This window comes from Lepus europaeus, chromosome 7 (genome assembly GCF_033115175.1).
Source record: "Lepus europaeus isolate LE1 chromosome 7, mLepTim1.pri, whole genome shotgun sequence".
Taxonomy (NCBI): Eukaryota; Metazoa; Chordata; class Mammalia; order Lagomorpha; family Leporidae; genus Lepus; species Lepus europaeus.
Genome location: NC_084833.1, coordinates 28,577,845 through 28,599,796, shown reverse-complemented (window position 1 = coordinate 28,599,796; position 21,952 = coordinate 28,577,845). Strand labels below are relative to the sequence as shown.

The 21,952-nt window shown below is 39.1% G+C and overlaps 2 protein-coding genes across 4 annotated transcripts in view; one reads left to right on the top strand and one right to left on the bottom strand.

The window, feature by feature from the left end:
* Positions 1-5,676: 5,676 nt before the first annotated feature.
* On the bottom strand, positions 5,677-7,260 carry RAG2 (recombination activating 2). Its single transcript, XM_062198033.1, has one exon. The coding sequence runs from the start codon at positions 7,258-7,260 to the stop codon at positions 5,677-5,679; it is 1,584 nt and encodes a 527-aa protein (XP_062054017.1).
* A 329-nt stretch (positions 7,261-7,589) lies between these two features.
* Positions 7,590-21,952, top strand: part of IFTAP (intraflagellar transport associated protein) — an 83,069-nt gene continuing 68,706 nt past the window's right edge. For 2 of the 3 annotated variants that reach the window (XM_062198032.1, XM_062198030.1), the window contains exon 1: positions 7,590-7,716. The gene's annotated coding sequence lies outside the window, so the exon portion shown is untranslated. Of the gene's footprint in view, positions 7,717-16,149; positions 16,257-21,952 lie in introns of all 3 variants that reach the window. The other variant, XM_062198031.1, reaches the window with a different exon arrangement.

The window sequence follows — 21,952 nt, the reverse complement described above, 5'->3', positions numbered from 1 at the left end:
ATTTAAACTCAGGGGTCAGAGAAAGAAGGAGTATCTGAGTAGAGATGGGTATCATGACTGGGATGAGGTCAAGTGAATTCCCCAGGGTGGTAGACGTGGGGCAGATTTCGCCAGTGGCGAGGAGAGCAATTGGTGCTTAGAACAGAAGGAAGCTGGGGCCAGTACTGTGGCATGGTGGGTAAAGTTGCAGCTTGTGGTGCTGACATCTCATGTGGGTGCTTGTTCATGTCCTGGGTGCTCTACTTCTGATCCAACTCCCTGCTAAATGTGCTTGGTAAAGCAGCACAGGATAGCCCAAGTGCTTGGGCCTCTTGCACTCATGTGGGAGACACAGAAGAGGCTCCTTTGCTGAAATTATATTTCCAATGTACAGTAAAAAAGATGCATGACATAATGTGAGTTGAGTTATGAAAAACTGAAGATAGCTTTATTTCTTGTACTTTGGAGTATCTAAGCTAAGATTGTAAGTACTATATTCTAGGAGGGAGAGGGGTTTGGAGAAGGCTTTCTGGAGGAGAGGAAGTATCTAAACTGGAATAGAAAGAATGAATAGGATGGACTAGACTATGAGCAATAGTTTCAAGGTGCAAAAGGGAAGATACTCCCTACAGAAGAGTAATGAGGCTGAGTGATAACCCAGCAGGGAACAGGTCAAGATGGACCATATATACTCAAAATGACTGATTTATCTCTTCACCAAATGATGTGCTTTGTTTTATCAATCTAAAATCTGTCAAAATAGAATAATTTCCAAATGATTAAATATCCTCTACAAATCTGATCTTACAATTTGACCTTTAACAAAACATGAGATTAAATATCTTTATATCTTCTAAATGAAAATATTTTACTGAGCATTTTTCTTTCTTTCTTTTTTTTTTTTTTTTTTTTGACAGGCAGAGTGGACAGTGAGAGAGAGACAGAGAGAAAGGTCTTCCTTTTGCCGTTGGTTCACCCTCCAATGGCCGCCACGGCTGGCGCGCTGCGGCCGGCGCACTGAGCTGATCCGATGGCAGGAGCCAGGTGCTTATCCTGGTCTCCCATGGGGTGCAGGACCCAAGCACTTGGACCACCCTCCACTGCACTCCCTGGCCACAGCAGAGAGCTGGCCTGGAAGAGGGGCAACCGGGACAGAATCGGTGCACCAACCGGGACTAGAACCCGGTGTGCCGGCGCCGCAAGGTGGAGGATTAGCCTGTTGAGCCGTGGCGCCGGCCTACTGAGCATTTTTCTAACATTAATTCATGACCTTCTTCCTTTCAACCCATATAGAATATTTTTATGCAGTACTTGGTGATGTTTGGCTTAGAGTCTGTGTTTGTTGCTTAGGATTTATTATATGAAATCTCTGGTAAACAGCAATAAACCCCTCTTCTTAAATAATTGTTACTCAGAGCATCTGGATTTATTTTATAGTGATGGAGGGTAATGAAATGATTTTTTTTTAAATTTTATTTATTTGTTTGAGAGGTAGGATTACAGACAGAGAGAGGGAGAGACAGAGAGAAAGGTCTTCCATCTGCTAGTTCACTCCCCAAATGGCCGCAATGGCTGGAGTTGGGCTGATCTGAAGCCAGAAGCCAGGAGCTTTCCAGGTCTTCTACACAGGTCAAGGGGCCCAAGCACTTGGGCCTTCTTCTACTGTTTTCCAGGCCATGGAAGAGAGCTGGATCAGAAGTGGAGCAGCCAGGACTTGAACTGGCACCCATATGGGATGCTGGCATTGCAGGTGGAGGCTTTAGCCCACTACACCACAGTACTGGCCCCATGAAATGATTTTAAGCCCATAAATAAAAACTGTATATGCCTATGTTATATTTTTTCCATTTATAATAATATGTTTGACCCTTATAACTGTTCTCTGAGTGATGCAGAATGTGATTTTATTTTACTGGTGAAAAGCTGGTGGCCCTGCCCCTTGTCTACTTCCCAGGCTCATGACACCCATATTCCACTCATTTACCATGTTTTAACCAGAGTGGCCTTTCAGTTCCTTAAATTTTACAAGTGTCATCTTACCCCAGGGTCTTTGTATTGTTCCTTTTTCATTATTCCTTTTCTTCCCCTAAAATACTAGACTCACCTGTATTTGTGGATGATTGTAGTCTGTTAAAATGATGACCTTAGAAAACCATATACTTTCTCTTGATACTGTTCTTGCACCCCTGTGCCAACAATTTTGGGACTTACCTTTGGAACATATTTATAAGTCATATAAAAAACGGTTTTTTAGCTTGTACTCGTGCTTTGTTCTGACCAAAGATGGTAACATAATACTTAGAGTTACACCCTTCTAAGCTTTAAATGACATTTATTTGTTTCCAGTAATTAAATACTGTAAGGGAGGACGATGGACAAGTGGTTAACATCTTCACAGAAATAAGCCATAGATTCTGAAGGTGATTGAAACATGAACCTTTGACAAAAGCTAAATTGTTGGAATAAGTGCTTAGTCTTCTGATGTGACCCATTTGAATATTTGCATGAATGTACAAGAAAAGCAACCTCATGATTGTAGTCACATCTGATGAACTCCCTGGAATGATGACTTAAAAAAAGACCTATATATATATATTTTTTTTTTCTGCATTATAAGGTCAGTGTCTTCATTCATTTTCTGTTGCTGTAACAGAAAAGCAGAGAATGGATAGTTTATAGAGAAATTAGATTCATTCTGATTCAAGTTTCTGAGGGCTGGCAGGCTCCTTCACGTACGGCAGAATACAAGGAAGTGATGTGGAAGAGCGCACCTGTGTAGAAGAGAATACAGAGATGTCCTGCTCACTTCACAGCAACTCCTCTGTGTTAACCGTTTCAGTCCTAAGACAGTGAGAAGGCATTCCTCAGAGACCTGACTCACTCCCAGGAGAAAAGAAGTAGTTCTTTTTTTTTTTTTTTTTTTTTTTTTAGAAGTAGTTCTTCTTAAAGACCTAACAACCTCTCAAAGACATTACCTCCCAACACTACACATTGGGGATCAAGTCTCAGCAGAGATTTGGTGGGTCAAATCTTTTTAAAATCCTGGCAGTCAGTAAAGCCATCTCTCTCTCTTTCTCTCTCTCTCTCTCTCTCACACACACACACACGCATTTGTGCTTGTAAGATCAGAGTTTGGTTATAAAACTCAGTCATTTCACAATGGAGTCATTTAGGTCACCATATCTTGATCTCACACAAAAAAAATATCGGGTGACAATTCTTTTTTTTTTTATCTTTTTTTAAAACTTTTATTTAGTAAATATAAATTTCCAAAGTACAGTTTATGGATTACAATGGCTCCCCCCCACCCCATAACCATAACTTCCTTCCCACCCACATCCCTCCCATCTCCCGCTCCCTCTCCCATTCCATTCACATCAAGATTCATTTTCAATCCTCTTTATATACAGAAGATTGATTAGTATATATTAAGTAAAGGTTTCAACAGTTTGCACCCACACAGAACATAAAGTGTAAAATACTATTTCAGTACTAGTTATAGCATTACTTCACACTGGACAACACATTAAGGACAGAGATGCTGCATGAGGAGTAAGTACACAGTGACTCCTATTGTTGACTTAACAATTTGACACTCTTGTTTATGGCGTGAGTAATCTCCCTAGGCTCTAGTCATGAGTTGCCAAGGCTATGGAAGCCTTTTGAGTTCGCTGACTTTGATCTTATTTAGACAAGGTCATAGTCAAAGTGGAAGTTCTCTCCTCCCTTCGGGTGACAATTCTTTAGCCACTAAGTCAGTACAGGCAAATCAAGAGAATGCATGTACTTCTTGGGGAAAAATCTCTTTTTGACCCTGTAAAGGATATTTTAGCTCCAATTTAAGCCACTTGCTACTAACAAATAGAAATAAATCAAAGTGGAGTAATTCTGAGAAAACTAAATAGGTTGATTTACCTTTATAGGCTATTCCAAGTGTTAATAATTTGAGTAAATCAATATAAACACAAGACTTTATATTTTATTATTTTCTTATAAGTGATAGAAACAATAAAAATCAAATCTATGTACAATAATTTGTTCAAAAGAAATATTCATCAAGTAACATTATTTAAACATATTGACTGTGATTTAGTTTATTTAAGTTAACTTCATTGTATGGGACACAGCAGTTTTAGCAAAAGAACTTGTACTCCATGGTTTCATCTCTTGAATGGTTCATGTTTCCCTAACCTTCGTAACAGAATCTTACACACTGTGGGACTCTCAGTAAAGAATGATGAGTAAGAAGCCATGATTGAAGATATTAGGATAAGGTTAAATGTTTTCCCAAAAAATCCTCTGGGGGGGAGGAGATATTTGTTTCTAAGGTCATCGAATTATCACCTGATGTACTGATGCCTCAAAATTAACAGTCCTTTTAAGAACTCAGCAAGTGTCTAATTGAATGTTGGCAAGTTCACTGATTTTGTAACATTCACTGGCAGCAAAACTCCACATTAATGAAAACACATACATTTTCCCCATTTAAAATCTCCTGCCTGAGGCTGGCGCCGTGGCTTAACAGACTAATCCTCCGCCTTGAGGCACTGACACACCGGGTTCTAGTCCCGGTTGGGGCGCCAGATTCTATACCGGTTGCCCCTCTTCCAGGCCAGCTCTCTGCTATGGCCCGGCAAGGCCCAAGTCCTTGGGCCCTGCACCCGCATGGGAGACTGGGAGAAGCGCCTGGCTCCTGGCTTCGGATCAGCACAATGTGCCGGCCGCAGCGGCCATTGGAGGGTGAACCAATGGCAAAAAGGAAGACCTTTCTGTTTCTCTCTCTCACTATCCACTCTGCCTGTCAAAAAAAAAAAAAAAAAAATCTCCTGCCTGAATATCTTCTATGAATTTTTAAAAGCTTTTATTATTTTTGGAAATAGTCAATATTATTCTTTTCCATGAGATTTATTTGATGGTTCCTAGTGCATTGTCACTCATTTCCTTTCTCCAGAGTGCTAAGTTGCAATGGATTTCAGAATTTTTTGGTGACAGTTCTCTCAAATAATTGCACTAGTTTTGGCAAATCATCTGTGCATCACATATTAGGGAGGAGGCAGTTGAAGAAAGTAGATGCATGAAAATGTACTAAACCTAGTATATATTTCTCATTTCTTCCATTCAGTTGATCTATATTTGTATCTGTATCTATCTCTATCTCTACATCTACATTTGCATTTATATCTATATCACCTGTACATTGGCATAATCCAATGGGATACAGATATATAAAATCACTAATATGGAATACAATTAATATTAGTTTTAATTTTTTTCAACCACCAACATGCTACACTGTGCAAAATCTGAGTAATTCCTTTGGGGAATTAATTCATATTGGTTAAATTCGTCTTAACTGTTTCATAGAGTATTTGTTACCAAAAATCATATTAGATATATAAACATACCTTGATTATTACTAATGCTTCTGTGTTTAATATTGCTTGAATGAAAAATTCAGATCAGAAATTCATATTTTAGAAATTTCATATTAAGAGAAATATTTTCAAAATGAATAGGTCCTAGAATGATTATATTTAACATTGCATTAAAATACTTTTCCTAGAACTTAATTCATATAACTAAAAGAAAGCACAGGCATTTCCAATAAACAAAAATACAAATATAATGTTGATCATTGTCAAGGTTTTAAAAGGTTTAAAAGCTTAATGTGTGTGGATCTGAAAAGTTGTTGCAAAATTAGTCAAACAACCGTCTAAGGAAGGATTTCTTGGCAGGAGTCAAGATTTTCCCAGAACCTTTCTTGTGGAGGGATTTCATTGGGGGCTTTCTTAAGGGTATGGTTCTTTTGGGAGTTTGTAGTGCTCTTGCTATTTCCACATGCTCATTACAATAATACTTGTTGCTTCCTTCTGACAGATGGATGAGGGTACGTTCTGCCAGATCCATGCACTGGGCATGGACCCAGTGCCCATCTCCATGAGAACAGTAGATCATCGCAGGCTTGTTGAGCTCAGTTGAATAGAATGGCACCCAAGTGTTAATGTCCACATCACAAGTAGGGCAGCAGGTAATCCAGTAGCCTGTCTCAGACTCATCGTCTTCATCATCTTCATTATAAGTGTCAAATTCATCATCACCATCAAAACTATTTGCTTCTGCACTGAAACAAAATTCTTCTGAGTCCTCAAAGGGAGTGGAGTCCCCTGGATCTTCTGTTGATGTCTGACTATTTGTGAAAGTTCTCTGATCTTCATGCACATCATCTTCGGTACATTTCAACATATAGAAATAAAATGCTTCTGAAACAATCTGTTTATTGTCTCCTGGGATGCCAAGGAAAACTGACCCATTTCCCATGTTGCTTCCAAACCATATTTTACTGTGCTTAATATCTGGAGTCCAATCCGGGGTCTCCATCTCATGAATTTCAATCTTATTATCCTCTAAAGAGACAATGTTGCAGACCATTCTTTTTTGATTTTCAAGCTGATACCCACCAACGATAACAAATTCATCATTGTTAGTCTGAGTCAGTATTGCACTGGAGACAGAAATTCCTCCTGGCAAAACTGTGCAATTTATGGCTGGGCTACCCAAGGGGAGATCAACCCTGATTCTGTACAGATTGGCAGGGCGGGTATTATTGGCAAGAGAATGTCCTCCTAAAATATAAATGGTATCATTTCTGGCAATAGAGACATGAAATGATAGCCCATCCTGAAGCTCTGGAAGAATGTAGGATGTGGCACATCCAAATTCAAAATCCACCAAGAAAACATGGGGCAGGCAATCAGCGACACTATTCCATTTTTCTGTGGTTCTTTGACTAGAAGGCATGTATGAGCGTCCTCCAAAGAGAACTCCCATACCTTTTCCTCGACTGTACACCACATCAAGGGAATGACCATATCTGGCTTCTGGAACATCTCCTACCAAGTCTCTTTCTGTGCAGCGAAAAGTAACTTTTTTGTTGTTTTTGCAAACAACAGACATGACATAAATCTTATCTGAAAGCTCATTGTTTGGTGTTTTCCCTCCGTGGATGATATATTGTTGTTTTTCAGACTCTGAGCTGCCTTGGAATGTGCAAGTGGCTGGGTAACGAAGAGGAGGAAGATAGCAGGAATCCTTAGAGAAAACTGCTGGCTTCAGTTTGAGATGGTTCTGTTTTATATCAAAATGAAAAACTCCAGTGGGGCAGGATCTCTTGGGCCAGCCTTTTTGGCCAAAGAAGAAAATTTGCCCATCAAAATTCATCAGTGAGAAGCCTGGTTGAATTAAGGCTATGTTATTCCTGACTGTTATCATCTGCAGCGACATGTTTTCGGATTGTGTGTAGATCTTTTACCTGAAAGATTAACAAAATAAAACGACTTAGAGTGTCTTTTCATATACATCACTGTGTTTAGATCCCCTCACATGGAAAAATCATGTGAAAAACTAGTGCTCTTTCATGTTTGCAGTGAGCAAAATCCAGCTAGTTCGAGGAGCAAAGAGACCCAGAACGTTCCCGCCTAATACAACTTAAGTAGCTGGGACATGTTTTAGACATGGACCATCCTCCCTGAGATTTCTGGGAATTGTAGTCTTTTTCCTTAAGGAATCACTACGCATCCGTCGAAAGAACTCCATTTCCCAGGAATCCATTCTCTGTGTAGCTACCGTAACTTGTCTTTGTTGCTCCAGGAACGCAGACTTTTTAGGATGTCTGACTAAAGACGCGGAAAGTGCGAAATGACTAGATGACAGCCAAGGCGGAAAACTAGGGACTGGGAGGTGAGAGTGACTGACACAGACCGAACGGCCGGGGCACGGGAGGGCTGCCGCACCAGGAGGAGGACGGCCAAACCCTGGCCGGGTGTCGCGGGAGCCTCTCGTGGGCAGCCATAACAAGGGGACCAAGTAGGAAGCGCGACTGCTGATGGCCGGAGTGCGGTTGCCTGGAAACCGCGCTCTGACCCGACGCCACGGCTGAGGTGTCCGACTTTGGCGCTCAGCTCAGAATTGCTCCTCGGAGGGTCCGAGGGCTGCTGGGGCAGGAGGTTGACCGGGCACCGAGGTTACCAAACGTTACAGAAGTTAACGTTGGGTCTCTGACTAGCCAGAGTGCGGCAAGAAATGGCCCGATGATTGATTTTTTTTTAAAACTACTATATCTAGTAACGGAAATACAATGTAGACTTTGGCGAGGGACGCTTTATTAACCGTCGTTTCTCCTTTTTTGGATTCTTTTAGGGGAGCAGAGAATGTTCTTAAACACATTTCCCCCTCCTCCTGGTCTTGCTAGGAAAATAGAATTCTTGGTAATTTATTTCAGGCCTCTTTCCAGCCCGAGAACTTAGAGATAATTGGTTAGTTATTCTGTTGTAAGTAGACACTAAGCAAAGAGGTGCCAGATTCACTCAGGACTTCACGTCTGTATTACAGCGTTAAAAAAGGTGTTCATCAGATGAAGCCAGCGTGACAACTGTTTGTTACTTACCAAGTACCCTTCCTGTTTGCAGAGTGAATGACATCCCAGGCACAAAGTGTTAAGGGAAGCGAAATAGCACAGATTCACTGACTTACGAATAGATTGTTAATTTGCTTAAAAGTAGTACAAAACAGCTGAAGAGTGCTGACTAGATTCAAATCCTGGCTCTCTTACTAACTGCATGTCTTTGGGAAGTGATTTAACCCCTCTGAAGTTGTTTCCTCATCTGTAAAACCATACAGTCTTGCCCATCTCATAGATCGATGTTGGTTATGGTTAGCATTTTATGGAAACCACTTAGGGCATTGCTCACTGTAAACGCTGGTGAGGCAATTATTCTTGAACTTTTCAGAAATAGGGTTTCTGATGCACGATTACCTGCCAGTAATGGCAGCTGCTATTTCTAATGTCAGAGTTGGTTAGAGAGTGTGTTAGGACCTGGGAATAGGACAGTGGGTAAAGAAAGATAGTCTCCGGAATAATAAGAACTGAGTAAGTATGTTTACTGATAGTGCTGGAGGGAATTCAGTTTAAATAAGAGGAGCTACCTCGTTCCTCTTGTGATCTGTTATGTAACCCTTATTACATATGCAGCCCCTACAATTGGATTCTTTCAATCCAAATCTGGGGCTCTGACAGTGTCACCACCTTGAGCAAGTTACTTCCTCTCAGTTCTTTTTTATCTGCAAAATGGGAATAATGCTCGGACCTATCCCTTGGGTTGTTTTGAGTAATAAATGGGATCATGCATGTAAATCACATAGTATAATGCCTGCCATCTAACAAGTGGTCAATAACTGTTGAGACCATAATTTACTTTAATGCCATCTGAAATGCTTACATGGTGCATTAAGAATTTGTGGTCTGAGGAGATGGTGGTGGTATTGTTTTTTTTTGCCTTCTGTAGATTAGATGTAATTAATTGCTTAATAATTTCTTCTACTTGTGAGTTTTAGCTTATTTAGAAGAGTCTTCAAGGTGTAATTTTTTAATAATAATCTTGTGGATTCTTAAACCAAGTGAGACAGTAATGATTGACAAGGATCAAGCATCACTAAAGTTATGCTAGCAAGTCTTTCCCTTCTTCAGACCACGGTAGTCTGTAGGTTCAGCTACTTGCCTGCAAGTGAAATACTCTGGGAAGATGTTTGTTTGTGGTCTATCCAAATATTCATAAGGGGAGGCATATGAGGAACTAAGAAAACGTGATCCGTAGGAACTGAAAGGAAACAGTGATGAATCTCAGTTCAGTTGGTGGTCACACTCAGCATGATGGGTGAGCATGCTCATGATCACCCCATTTTGGGTGGACAGAGCGCCAAAGCTAAAGCCTGTTTGTTTCAAACATCCACAAAGACTGACAGTGGGCTAAAAATAGGCCATAAAGGGGTAATGGATTCCAAACACAAAGGGGTTATCCAACACTGGCTTTTCAACTGCCAACTTTAAGAAAAAATATTTTCATTGTAGCCTGTTGGCTTCATCTTAAAGTTGGCATAGAGGTTTCAGCCTTTTATCTGTGAAAACATGATTATTGTAGATTAAATAGAAACATTCTCTTGGGCAGGACATAAGAAAGATGGTGTGTTTTTGTAGCTTAGTCCAGATCCATAATGATTTTTAAAATAGAGCTTTGGACCTGTTCTAATGCTCCTTTATCTCATTTTGTAATTTCAGGGCCCTAAATGCGGTGGTAAAGTTTACTACTGCTAAGATGAGTTACCTCCTCTTGTAACACAGTCTGTGTATTTAATTTTTAGATTATCCATTTTAACTAGATGTATTATGTATTTAGAGAATAAACAGGAACACTTGTGTTTTCACATTGTTTTTCCATGTTTAGTTATTGAAATTTTGTTTTACTGGCTTGAATATGTTTTCAGTGGAACAGCTATTGTATTTTTTCCATGGCTTTAATGTGAGTATACTAGTCACATCTTGGTTTTTAAAGAGTTTTTAAAAGATTATCCTAGTCCTAAAATAACCTACTAAAGGGGTTTTCTTTAAATAGACTAGTCAAAGACAGAGTTTTAAAAAAATAAGACACTGTTCTTCAGCTCAGGGAAGTTTCAAAGTCAACACATTAAAGATTCTTTTTAAAAGACAGGCATATAGGACAAATAAACTTACACAATTTTCCCAACCCCATGCCAACATCCCTCAGCAGGGAGATTCTCGTGTATTCACTCTGAAGCAAGGGCATAGTTGAGAATCAAAAGAGGACTAATGTTGTGAGGGCTGGGTTTGTAGTCTCTTGTGTCTGAACTGACTTCTATTCCCAAAGAAAGAGGCTATCCTCTGAAGCCTTGTATCTTACTGCTCTGTGTTGCCCATACTTACAGGTTGCTCCAAAATAGCAAGCAACCTCATGTAATTGCAGGTATTTAGTGCTTGAATCAACACTGTCTTGCATGGTTAATCAGTTTGGAAGCATACTAAATTTGATTTTTTTCTGGCATTAAAGCCAGGCCAGGTCTTTCTTCCTACACTTATGTCAGAGAAGAATTTGTGTATGAAGATGAATAATACTGTTGTGAAGTCATAGGAGTTAAGTCCTGGCAGTAGCCTGAGAACAGGAAGCCCCACATTTTCCAAATTCTACATTACCCTTTCCCCATCTAGACACCCAGTCCAGCAGTGACTAGCGCTGCTGAAGTGTGACATCACTGTTCCCTTAAAGTTTACAAACACAGGCTCCCATCTTTTAGCTTTCATAGAAATGAAGGTATTGGACCTACCTGAAGGCCAGAGGGACTGCTCCCCCCTCTCTGAATCTTTGCAGCTAAAGCAGGTATTAAATATCAGCACTTGGGGAAGATTCACTGAGTGCCCACTGTGACTGCAGCAGGCAGAAAGCTGATGGTAAGGAGAGGGTGTGTGTGTGTCTACCAGATGTTCCAGTGAACACTGATCTAGTGGGAGTAACTGACTGTGACCTTTTTTTTTTTTCTCTCTCTCTCTCTCTAGATGTTTGAGGGAGATAGTCACTGGGGTGTAACCTCAAGATTTAACCATTTCATTACTTGCAACAGTGGAAACACAATTCATTATTTGCAAAGATTAAAAAAAGAGTGTGGATGAGACTTGGTGTATTAAAATTAGAAACATTTTAGAAAAATAGAAAAAATGAGATAATTACTGTGGTTTAGAGAAACATTATTGTGACCCTAAAGCAGAGACCACTAATACCAAAGCTAGTCATTTTAACTTTGAATTACTCTTCTTTGTTCTCATCTTCTTTAATGCTAGACTCAGAAAGAAAAAATTCTGATTATGGGAGGTCTTGTGCCAGCTTTCTAACAGGTAGCTCCTGTGTATTGATTAAGATCATGGATTTTGAGGTTTGGTTGACTTGATTTCCTCTGCCAATTCTGCCATTTTCCAGGGATTCTTCTTCACCTGTAAGGCTTTGTTTCTCCATTTCTGAAATAAGAATAATAGAAATATTTACCTCAAAAGAAGGTTGGGAAAAGATTAAATGAGAAAATATATGGAAAACCCGCAGGCAAGGAAGATATTTAGATTGCACAGTGATCATGAGAGCAGAAGTTATCTTTAGGGCCCGGGCTGTGGAAGAGTGGGTTAATCAGCTGTTTGCAGGGTCGGCATCACATGTGGGTGCCCCTTTGAGTCCTGGATGCTCCACTTCCAATCCAGCTCCATGCTAATGCACCTGGGGAAGCTGCAGAAAATGGCCCAAGTGCTTGGTCCCTGTACCCAGGTAGGAGATCCAGGTGGAGCTCCTGGGTCCTGGCTTTGGCTGGCCCAGCTGTGGTCACTGCAGCTGTTTGAGGAGTGAACCAGCAGGTGGAAGGCTCTCTCTGCCTCTCCCTCTCTGTAACTCTGCTTTTCAAATAAATAAATAAATCTAAAAAAAGTTATCTTCATAATTTTAATAGTTGTGTGACAATTCACTAAATAAGTGAAGCACAATTTACCTGGCCGCCCACTATTATTGTTCACTTAACCAGTTTCCATGTGGGTTGAATTATAGCGTGTAGTGATCAGAGGAAAACAAACTTGGGTTTGAGTCTCAGTTCTGTCACTTACTAGCTGAGTAACCTTTTAAAAAATTATTTGTTTGAAAGGCAGAGAGAGATTGATTGATTGACTTTCTATCTGTTGGTTCAGCCCCCAAAAGCTTACAACAGCCAGGGCTGGGCAAGGCTGAAGCTGGGACCTGGGACCTTGATCCAAGTCGCCCACATGGGTGGCAAGGAGCTAACTACTTGAGCCATTATCTGCTGTCTTCCAGAGTGCACATTAGCAGGAAGCAGGAATCAGGAGCAGAACCAGGCACTCTGATAATGGATGTGGGTGTCCCAAATGGCATCGTAACCGCTGTGCCAAATGCTTACCTCTAGTATAAGTACTGGATATGACATAGCTGGTATATAGCGTTTACATAGCACATCTTGCCTAATGATGCTTTGTGTTTTGGCACCTGTACTTTATGCCTAATGATGATGCTGTAAACATATTTGTATATGACTGCTTTAATGTTGATAACATTAATTTAAAGTTGACACATTGGATATTTTCAGTCAACATAAAATAAGAAACGCAAAATGGGACCCATAAGTAGGGTTAGGCAAGTGGTTTAGACTTTGGATTTTTTAAATTTTTTTTTATTTTTTGACAGGCAGAGTGGACAGTGAGAGAGAGAGAGACAGAGAGAAAGGTCTTCCTTTTTTCTGTTGGTTCACCCCACAATGGCTGTTGCGGCCAGTGCACTGTGGCTGGCGCACCGCGTTGACCCGTAGCCAGGAGCCAGGTGTTTCTCCTGGTCTCCCTTGCGGGTGCAGGGCCCAAACACTTGGGCCATCCTCCATTGCACTCCTGGGCCATAGCAGAGAGCTGGACTGGAAGAGGAGCAACTGGGACAGAATCCGGTGCCTTGACCGGGACTAGAACCTGGGGTGCTGGCGCCGTAGGCGGAGGATTAGCCTAGTGAGCCACGGCGCCGGCCTAGACTTTGGATTTTACTAATATCAAAAACCTGGCAATTTGTATATAGAACAATTATTTGCTGAATGGGTTAGTTGTCTTCCACAGGAGACTGGAAGTTAGCACACTAGTCTCTTATCCATGGCTTCACTTTCAACAGTTTTAGTTATCCTAAGTCATCCGTGTTCTGAAAACATTGCAGTGGGTTGAGTGGAGGCAGAGGAGAAACTGCTTCTGGAGCTCATGACAGTGTGTTTTAAGAGCCACAATGTATGTCTCAAACATTTCCATCTGCATTTAATAAGTGGAGGAACCACTTAAGCTTTTCTATCAATGAGTTAAGTGTTTGGAATAAGGTCAGTGGCAGGTTTTCATAGCATTAGGATAGGCATAAACACTTTATATCCTTTTGATAAGTGGATAATTTTTAAGGAAGTAATGTAGTGTTGGAAAGCAAGGTGTTTGGCTTGTTGAGTGAAGTCCTTAGTAGAAGCCCCAGCTGAAAGTGGCAAAGAAGAGAAAAGAGGAAGGAAAAGGAAATAAATAGAAGCAAGCCATCTGCAAGTTAGCATGATGGATTGTCAAGCGAAGAAAATAACACTGACCATTTTCTATATAAAGCAATGAAGTATGGCCCCCTGAACAGAATGATTCTTATTTTCCATGCTCTCTGATTTAAGATGGTTTGTTTAAAATAAAATGGAGAAAGGTTTCAGGAGTTTTATAATGTTGTGCTAGGAAAAGTTTACTTACAAATTTTATTTTACAGAAGGAGTAAGTTTTCTCTCTTTGAGAAATAGAAATTGTATTAGCAAAAAGAAATAATACAAGGGGACTTCAGAAATTTTGTGGAAAAATGGAATTAAAAGGTAAGTCTATTTTGGTGCAAAAAATTTAAATCCATGCATAGTGTCTTCAAAAAGTTCATGGAATGTGCATATTATGAAAGAATTATGATTGGCTGTTAAATTTATTTTTGCACCAAAATAAGGTTGTATATATTGAGGTAAATTGCAAATAAAGTGTTAAGAAAAACTGGAAGCTGGGAAGCACTGTGTTATCTCTTAAAGCCCATTTATTATTCTATAGTCATAGGAATTTAGAATTAAAAATAGATAGGAAACACGTCTCGAATCTTATTTCTTTTAAGAGAATGTCAAATGAAAAGGTCGATTTTATTTGCAAGATCTGACATTTTGAAACACTTAAAAATGAATTCCTATAGGCAGAGTTGATTTAATTCAGTTGGTCTACACCTGCTCCTTACCAGCTGTGTAGGTTTTGCTTTGAAGTAGGCCTTTTGGTTAAAAAAATTAAAGTTCTGTGCAGTGTGCAGGTGGTTGACATGCTCAGAAGTTGGACAGCAGGGGATAACTTCAGAATGGAAGCCTTTGTTCCATGTTTGTTGCACAATACAGATAAAATAAGCATTAATGGGATATTGCATACCATGTGAAGATGTTATATTTGATCTGATACATCTTGGATGATCAAAATATTATTCTGGGACTCTATGGCTATAAACTGCATGCAAAGACCTTACTGCCTGTGGAGTCACAGTTTTATCAAGGCCTTGAGAAAAAGTTCACTGAAATACCGTTATTGTCCATAAATCATCAGTATATTTGGTACATTTGTGACAGGAGATCAGTTTTGAACATGAAGGATACACATGTGTGGTAGGTTTTTCTTGATAAATTTAATAGTCCAGAGGTCCATTAGTATACTTTTAGGAATTTTTTTAGGGGGTGAAGGTATTGTGTTGTGATTATACAAGGAAGTCTTAAAAAAAACTCATAAAATGTGCATTGTCTTTTAGTTCCCCTTTTCCATGAAGCTTTTGAAGTTTACTCACACACAACTCTAAATTTCAGAAAAGTAAATGAAGAAACAAGAATGGTGATGATAGGGCTGATTCCAGACAGTAAATTTTCTGAGATTTGCTTTATGAATGTATCAACAGATTCACTGTACATAGTTAATTTATTTTTTTTTAAATGATAGGCAACAGGTAGAGAGAAAAAGTTCAGATACTTAACTCTTTGCATTTGCCTTTCTTTAATGGGATTTATAACTGTGTAATTGAAAACAATCTAATACTTAGTTGACCTGCCTTAGTGAGTCAGCGCAGACATCTCTGGATTGACGTAAACAGCTAGGAGGAAGAGTGTATTTTGGGGAAATAAAATTGATTTTATCCATTCTGCTGATGAACAGAAAAGCTTAATGAATGATACCCTCAAGAAACCTCATTACAGTAGATTGGATGGATGAACAGGAAAGGGAAGCAAATTTTTCAAGATGAAAATTTTTGCTTAAGCATGTAATTTTTTTTTTAGAGAGAGCAATGGTGATATAATTGAAAGTATATAGAGATTTTTGTTTCTCAAATACAAATTTTCCTTCTAATATAATAGTTTTTATCAGTAAATATTGAAATAGCCATATATTCAAATGCAAACAACAGCTATTTCTGTATTCCCTATGCTGAGCCCCATATTGCTCATGTTTGCAAAACTATACATAGCATCAACCTAAGATTATCACCCTGATGCAATTTACATTTTACAATCTTGTTCAGATTTCCACTTTTTTCCATGCTCATTTGTGAGTTTGTGTGGGGCATTCAATTTTATGTGATTTTTTTTCCCCACATGTTTAGATTGTGTATCCACCACCACGGTCAAAAATACTGAACAGCTCCATCACAGCAGCCACCCCTCATGCAGATCCTAATAATCCTATTCATCTCTCTCCTACAACCCCCACTACTGTCATGGCGGTTCCAGAAGAGATTAGCATTTGATTCAGGAGACTGACTAAAGGAGATTGCTCTCACCAATGTGGATGGTTATCTTCCGACTGAGGACACACACAGAACAAAAAGATGGAACAGGTGCCAATTTTCTCTTTTTTTTTTTGAGCTGCCTTTCAACACTGGAGCTTTTGATTGTCAGGCCTTTGGAATCTGTAGTGTACAACATTACTCTCTCTCCTGTACTCAGTTCGCCAGTCTCAGAGTTGGAATGTATGTCCTTGGCTTCAAGTGGTTTTGTCAGGCCTTTGGATCTGGACTGAGTTGCACCAACTACTGACTTGATTCTCCAGATTATGGGACTTCTCATTTTGTACAATTATGTGAGAAAACTCTCATAGTAAATCTTTTATATATGTATATCTCTATATGCCTTACTGGTTCTATTTTTCTGGGGATCCTTAATGCAGATATTCAAGAATATAATTGTTTGGAGATGTTGCAAATTATATTGTGTTTTTAATAGTTTATTTATTTTCATTGTTATTACATAGAAATGTTAATTGAACTTTTGTGTAGATCATTGTTTGATGCTATCCATAGGTTTATCTAGATTCATTTTTTTCAATTGATATAATTCCCCTGTATTCCTATGTTTTAGTAGTAATTTTCTGCACTAGCATTAATCCCAGCCCCCTGAGCTGTCTGCAGAGGCAAAGCAATCAACACAGCTCAGCTCTAATATTCTTGGGAAGCATGTAGTGATGGTTTTCTCTCCTTAAATCTCTTTTGCCTTGGTTGGCTTGCCCTTCTTCTCCTTTCCCCTTTTTAAACTTCTAATTTGGAAATAATCATAGATTCACCAGAAGTTGCTCAGAAATATATGCGGAATCCCATCCCATGTGTGCTTCATACAGTCTTCTGCTGTGTTACCATCTTGTGTAACTATAGTAACTATCACAATCAAGAAATTGTTGGTGGTACAATTCACGCAGATGATTAGATTTCCCCAGTTATACTTACGCTCATTAGTGTGTCTCAGGTATATCACATATGTAGCCTTGCATAACCACGGGCACAATGGGCACACTCACTTATATTCTTTTATATTCATCCCCATCTCCTACCAGTATCTAACCCAGCAACCACTTTAGAGTTTTTTCTTTAAATTGCTGAGTGGTATTCCTTGGTGTGATGTACCACAGTCTGTTTAATACTTTATCAGTTGAAGGACGTTTAGGTGGTTTCCAGATTTCGTTTGTTTTTTCTCAGTAAAGCTGCAATGAACATTTGTGTACAAGTTCTTGCATGAAAATAAGTCTTTATTTCTCTGGGAAAATATCCAAAAGGGCAATTGTTAGTTCACATATTAAGTCCATATTTGGTTTTAAAAGGAATGTTCAAGCTGTTTTCCAGAGTGGCTGAATCCTTTTACATTCCTACCAACAATGAATGGGTTATCTAGTTTCTATGCATCCTTGCCAGCATTTGGTGATACCACTGTTTTTCATTATAGCCATTTTTATGGTATCTCATTGTGAGTTTAATTTTCATTTCTGTAACAGCCAGCATATCCTGTTTGGTGAAATATTTGTGCCTGTGTTTTGTCCTTTTAAAATTGAATTTGATACTGAGTTTGAGAGTTTTTTTTTTTTAATAAGTATTCTTGATGCTAGTCTTTTGTTGGATAGGAAATAAATATTTTTCTTTCAGTCTGTAATTTCTATTTTCATCTTTTTATCAGGGTATTTTGTAGAGTAAAATTTTTAAATTTTGACAAAGTTCAGTTTATCAGTTTTTTATGGATCCTGGGTTTTGTGGCAAGCCGAACAACTCTACCTAGCCTTGTGTACAAAAAAATTTTCTGACTTTTTTTTAAAATCCTTTATAAAATTCACTATTTTGCCTTCACAAAGGCAAAGGTTTCTATTCTTTATTTTACAAGACTTCATTCAATTCCATCTTGTTCTAGTTTTAAATCCTGAAAGATACATCAGAGTCATTCCTTTATTACAGTGGAGTCCTGTAGAAAGAATGAGATCTGTTTGTGATATTTGTGTTTGTGGTAATCAAGTCAAGTACTGAACCCTCCCCTCCCCTGCTTTTTTTTTTTTTTTTTTTTTTTTTTTAAGATTTATTTATTTGAAAGGCAGAGTTACAGGGAGGCAGAGTCAGAGAGAGATCTTCCACCTGCTGGTTCACTCTCCAAATGGCTGCAATGGCCAGAGCTGGGCCGATCTGAAGCCAGGAGCCAGGAGCTTCTTCTGGGTCTCCCATGTGGTGCAGGGATCCAAGAACTTGGACCATCTTCTGCTGCAAAGACATTGTTGTTCACTTGAGGAAACAGAAATCAGTTCATACGGGGTCTTTTCTTTCATAGAAACAAATCTGGTGTTTACAGTGTAATTTGGTGCACACATATAAAAGGACACCCACTCTGTGAAGGGTTAAGGTTGATGGTTTTATTTTCTTAGGCAAAGTGAATATTTTGATAATATCTCATCTTACGTTTCAGTATAGCAGTAGCATCTTCTTGAGCACTATAACTTTTTGACAAAATGCTGCTTTAGTCATGTGTTTTTATTTGTTATTTTTAAGTAGAAGTGGTAAACCTCACAATGAAAAAAAAAATAAAACCTTGTTGCAGATGTATAATCTTTTGTGCTGTTAAAAAACAGGCATTGGACTTTGAGAGAGGATTCCCATTCATCCCACTTGTGATTTAGCACTCTTGTCTCTGAAGGTTGAGTTTTATTTGGGTAAATTCATTAGGCAGGAAGCTGAAGAGAAACAGCACAGATGTGTTAAACCAGTGGTGATAATTTCAAATACTATATTTTATAATAATGTCCTTATAGAGAATACAACATTAGCTGGCTGAAGTGGCTGTTGGTTTCATTATTTGATTACAGGAAACAGGACTTGGGAGAGATTATGTGATTTTTTTTCTTGCTATTTTTCATTGGCTTAGAGAGGAGAAAACTTGGGGTCTTCCAGCAAAGTTTTGTCATCCAAGTAGAGCAATGCATGCTCCCTGAATGATTGCGAAGTGTTGCTTATGATTTACGAACAGATACATACATTTTCTTGTCTTTCTAATACGTTCTGGGTCTTTCATGTGGAGCTCAATGCCTTAAAACATAAAAAGCAAACCAAAACAAAGAATCTGGTTACCAGGGTAAGTGTCCTTCCTCTGCTTTTCTTGTAGAAAAGCACCTCATGATAAAAACACAGAAGCACATGAGTGGTAACTGAAAAGCATTGCTTCCTTTTAGAAAACCACGAGCATTTGCATAACCCACTCTGCTGTCTGGGAAATGATTATCTGCTCTGTCAGCCCCTGAGGACTTTTTTTTTTTTTTTTAAAGATTTATTTTATTTGAAAGACAGAGTTAAAAACGGAGAGAGGTTTTCCATCCGCTGGTTTGGAGCTGAGCCAATCTGAAGCCAGGAATCAGGAGCTTCTTCTGGGTATCCCATGTAGGCGCAGAGGCCCAAGAATTTGGGCCATCTTTCTCTGCTTTCCAAGGCCATAAGCAGAGAGCTGTATCAGAAGAGCAGCAGCCAGGACGTGAATCAGTGTTCATATGGGATGCCAGCACTACCTGCTGGGGCTTCAACCTGCTGTGCCACAGCCTCAGATCCAGTCCCTGAGGACTTTTGACATTAGTTTGTTTATATTTTTATAGATGAAGAAAGTTATAAATTTGAAGATGGGTATTTCTTAAATTCTTCAAATAGTGAAAATAGATAGTACAGATCTTTCAAAAGTCAATAGAAACATGACATTTTCTCTTTCTAAATTTTTTTTAAAGATTTATTTATTTATTTGAAAGAGTTACACAGAAAAGGAGAGGCAGAGAGGGGCGGGGGGTCTTCCATCTGCTGGTTCACTCCCCAGTTGGCCGCAATGGCCAGAGTTGCACCAATCCGAAGCCAGGAGCCAGGAGCCTCCTCCAGGTCTCCCATGCAGGTGCAGGGGCCCAAGGACTCGGACCATTTTCTACTGCTTTCCCAGGCAATAGCAGAGAGCTGGATTAGAAGTGGAGCAGCTGGGACTAAAACCAGCGCCCATAAGGGATGCTGGCACCACAGGCGGTGGCTTTACCCACTACACCACTTTTGTGTTGTTTTAATCATATGAATGAAATTAAAGACTTTTGTGCTAGCCATATCTGCTAATTCTTTGCCTTTTTGTACTACTGAGGTCTATTAAAGGTAAATACTCCAAATAAATTGATTTGAGAATTGGAAAAGAAGTTTACTGGCATTTCTATTGTCACTCTTACAAGATATTTACTGCAGTAGAAGCCATAGCCTGGCTGTTTCTGTTTGTTATTTGTTCAAGAAGATTGCCAGAGATAGTGTGAGCAAGAGATTGATATAATGCATTGTTGTAATTTTGCTGGGCTCCAATCCTGGAAAAGTAGATTGATGTTGAAATTCTTGTAATTAAGTACATGTCTCCCTGATAGTGAAATAATAGCCACCTTCCAGGTTATTTATCGATATTTATTATCTAGCTACTGCAACTGTAATTTATTAAGCTTTGCATTGCTGAAGCCTGGCAGTACTTCAGGTAAATTTGCATAAGCCATAACAGATGATTTTTCATATTCCTTATTTTTCAGGTAGCAATAGCTTGAAACTGTTTCTTTCATTTTAAGTTTATACATAGCTACACATTTTTCCCTCACTCAATCGTCTACCTCACTGTGTTTTATCTGGAGTTGTAATACATGAGGAATTATCTTGACTTATCCTTCTCAACCTTGGTGCATTCAAAGTCAGAGTGTTCACAGTCACAACAGATATACTAAGACTGGTGCATCATCATTGCTAATGCTTCTAGGGTGCCATGTATGCTCATTTAATCCTCATAGCAATCCTATGAATACACACATGACTTCGTAATTCTGTATCTGAAACTTGCCATCAGATGTTTTCAGAATTCCACAGTTTTTAGAGTTTAGAAAGGAAATCAATGCATATGCTATGTTTTCTACAAAATTTCCTGGGGGCCTGGGAAAGCAGCTCATAGGTAAGCCCAGCATATTTCTGCAGAGAAATATATGGATAGTCTCACTAAATAGAAGAAATAAAAGCCACGGGTACTCGCCAATTAATTCAGATCAGGTTTTGCCATAAGATGAGTTTGAGTATCACCTTATGAACATTTGTTTTTTGTGATCTCTTTAGTATTTTGGAATTGAAATTAATGAATATACCCATACTTTTTTTTTTTTTAAAGATTTATTTATGTATTTGAAAGGCAGAGTTACAGACAGAGGGGGAAACACACAGAAAGAGCGTCTGTCTGCTGGTTCCCTCCCCAGATGGCTGCATCAGCTGGAACTGGGCTAGGTTGAAGCCAGAAGCTTCTTCTGGGTCTCCCATGTGGGTGAAGTGGTTCTAGGACTTGGGCCATTTGCTGCTGCTTTCCCAGGGAGCTGGATTGCAAGTGGAGCAGCTAGGATTGGAACCAGTGCCCATATGGATGCCAGCACTACAGGAAGCAACTTAACCCACTGCGCCACAGCACTGGCACTAGCCCTGTACTGTTCCAACCCTTTTTATAAATGAGGGGAGACAGGTCCAGATAGGTCAGGTAACTTCTCCCATATTACACAGTAAGTGGCAGAGCTAGGCTGTGACTATGTGGCTATTTAAAAGGATAGGTTAGATCTGTGCATACTGATATCATGATAGGTCCATGATAACTTATTGAATTAAAAAGTTGCAAACAATAATGTATATAATGTCCCATTTTGTGAAAAAAAAAAAAGTTTCTATCATTCTCTATAAACATAAAGACAGAGTTTACCTTTGATGGGATT

Excerpts from the sequence above, each read along its gene's own strand:
- RAG2 (XM_062198033.1), bottom strand. The coding sequence starts at position 7,260 with ATGTCGCTGCAGATGATAACAGTCAGGAATAACATAGCCTTAATTCAA.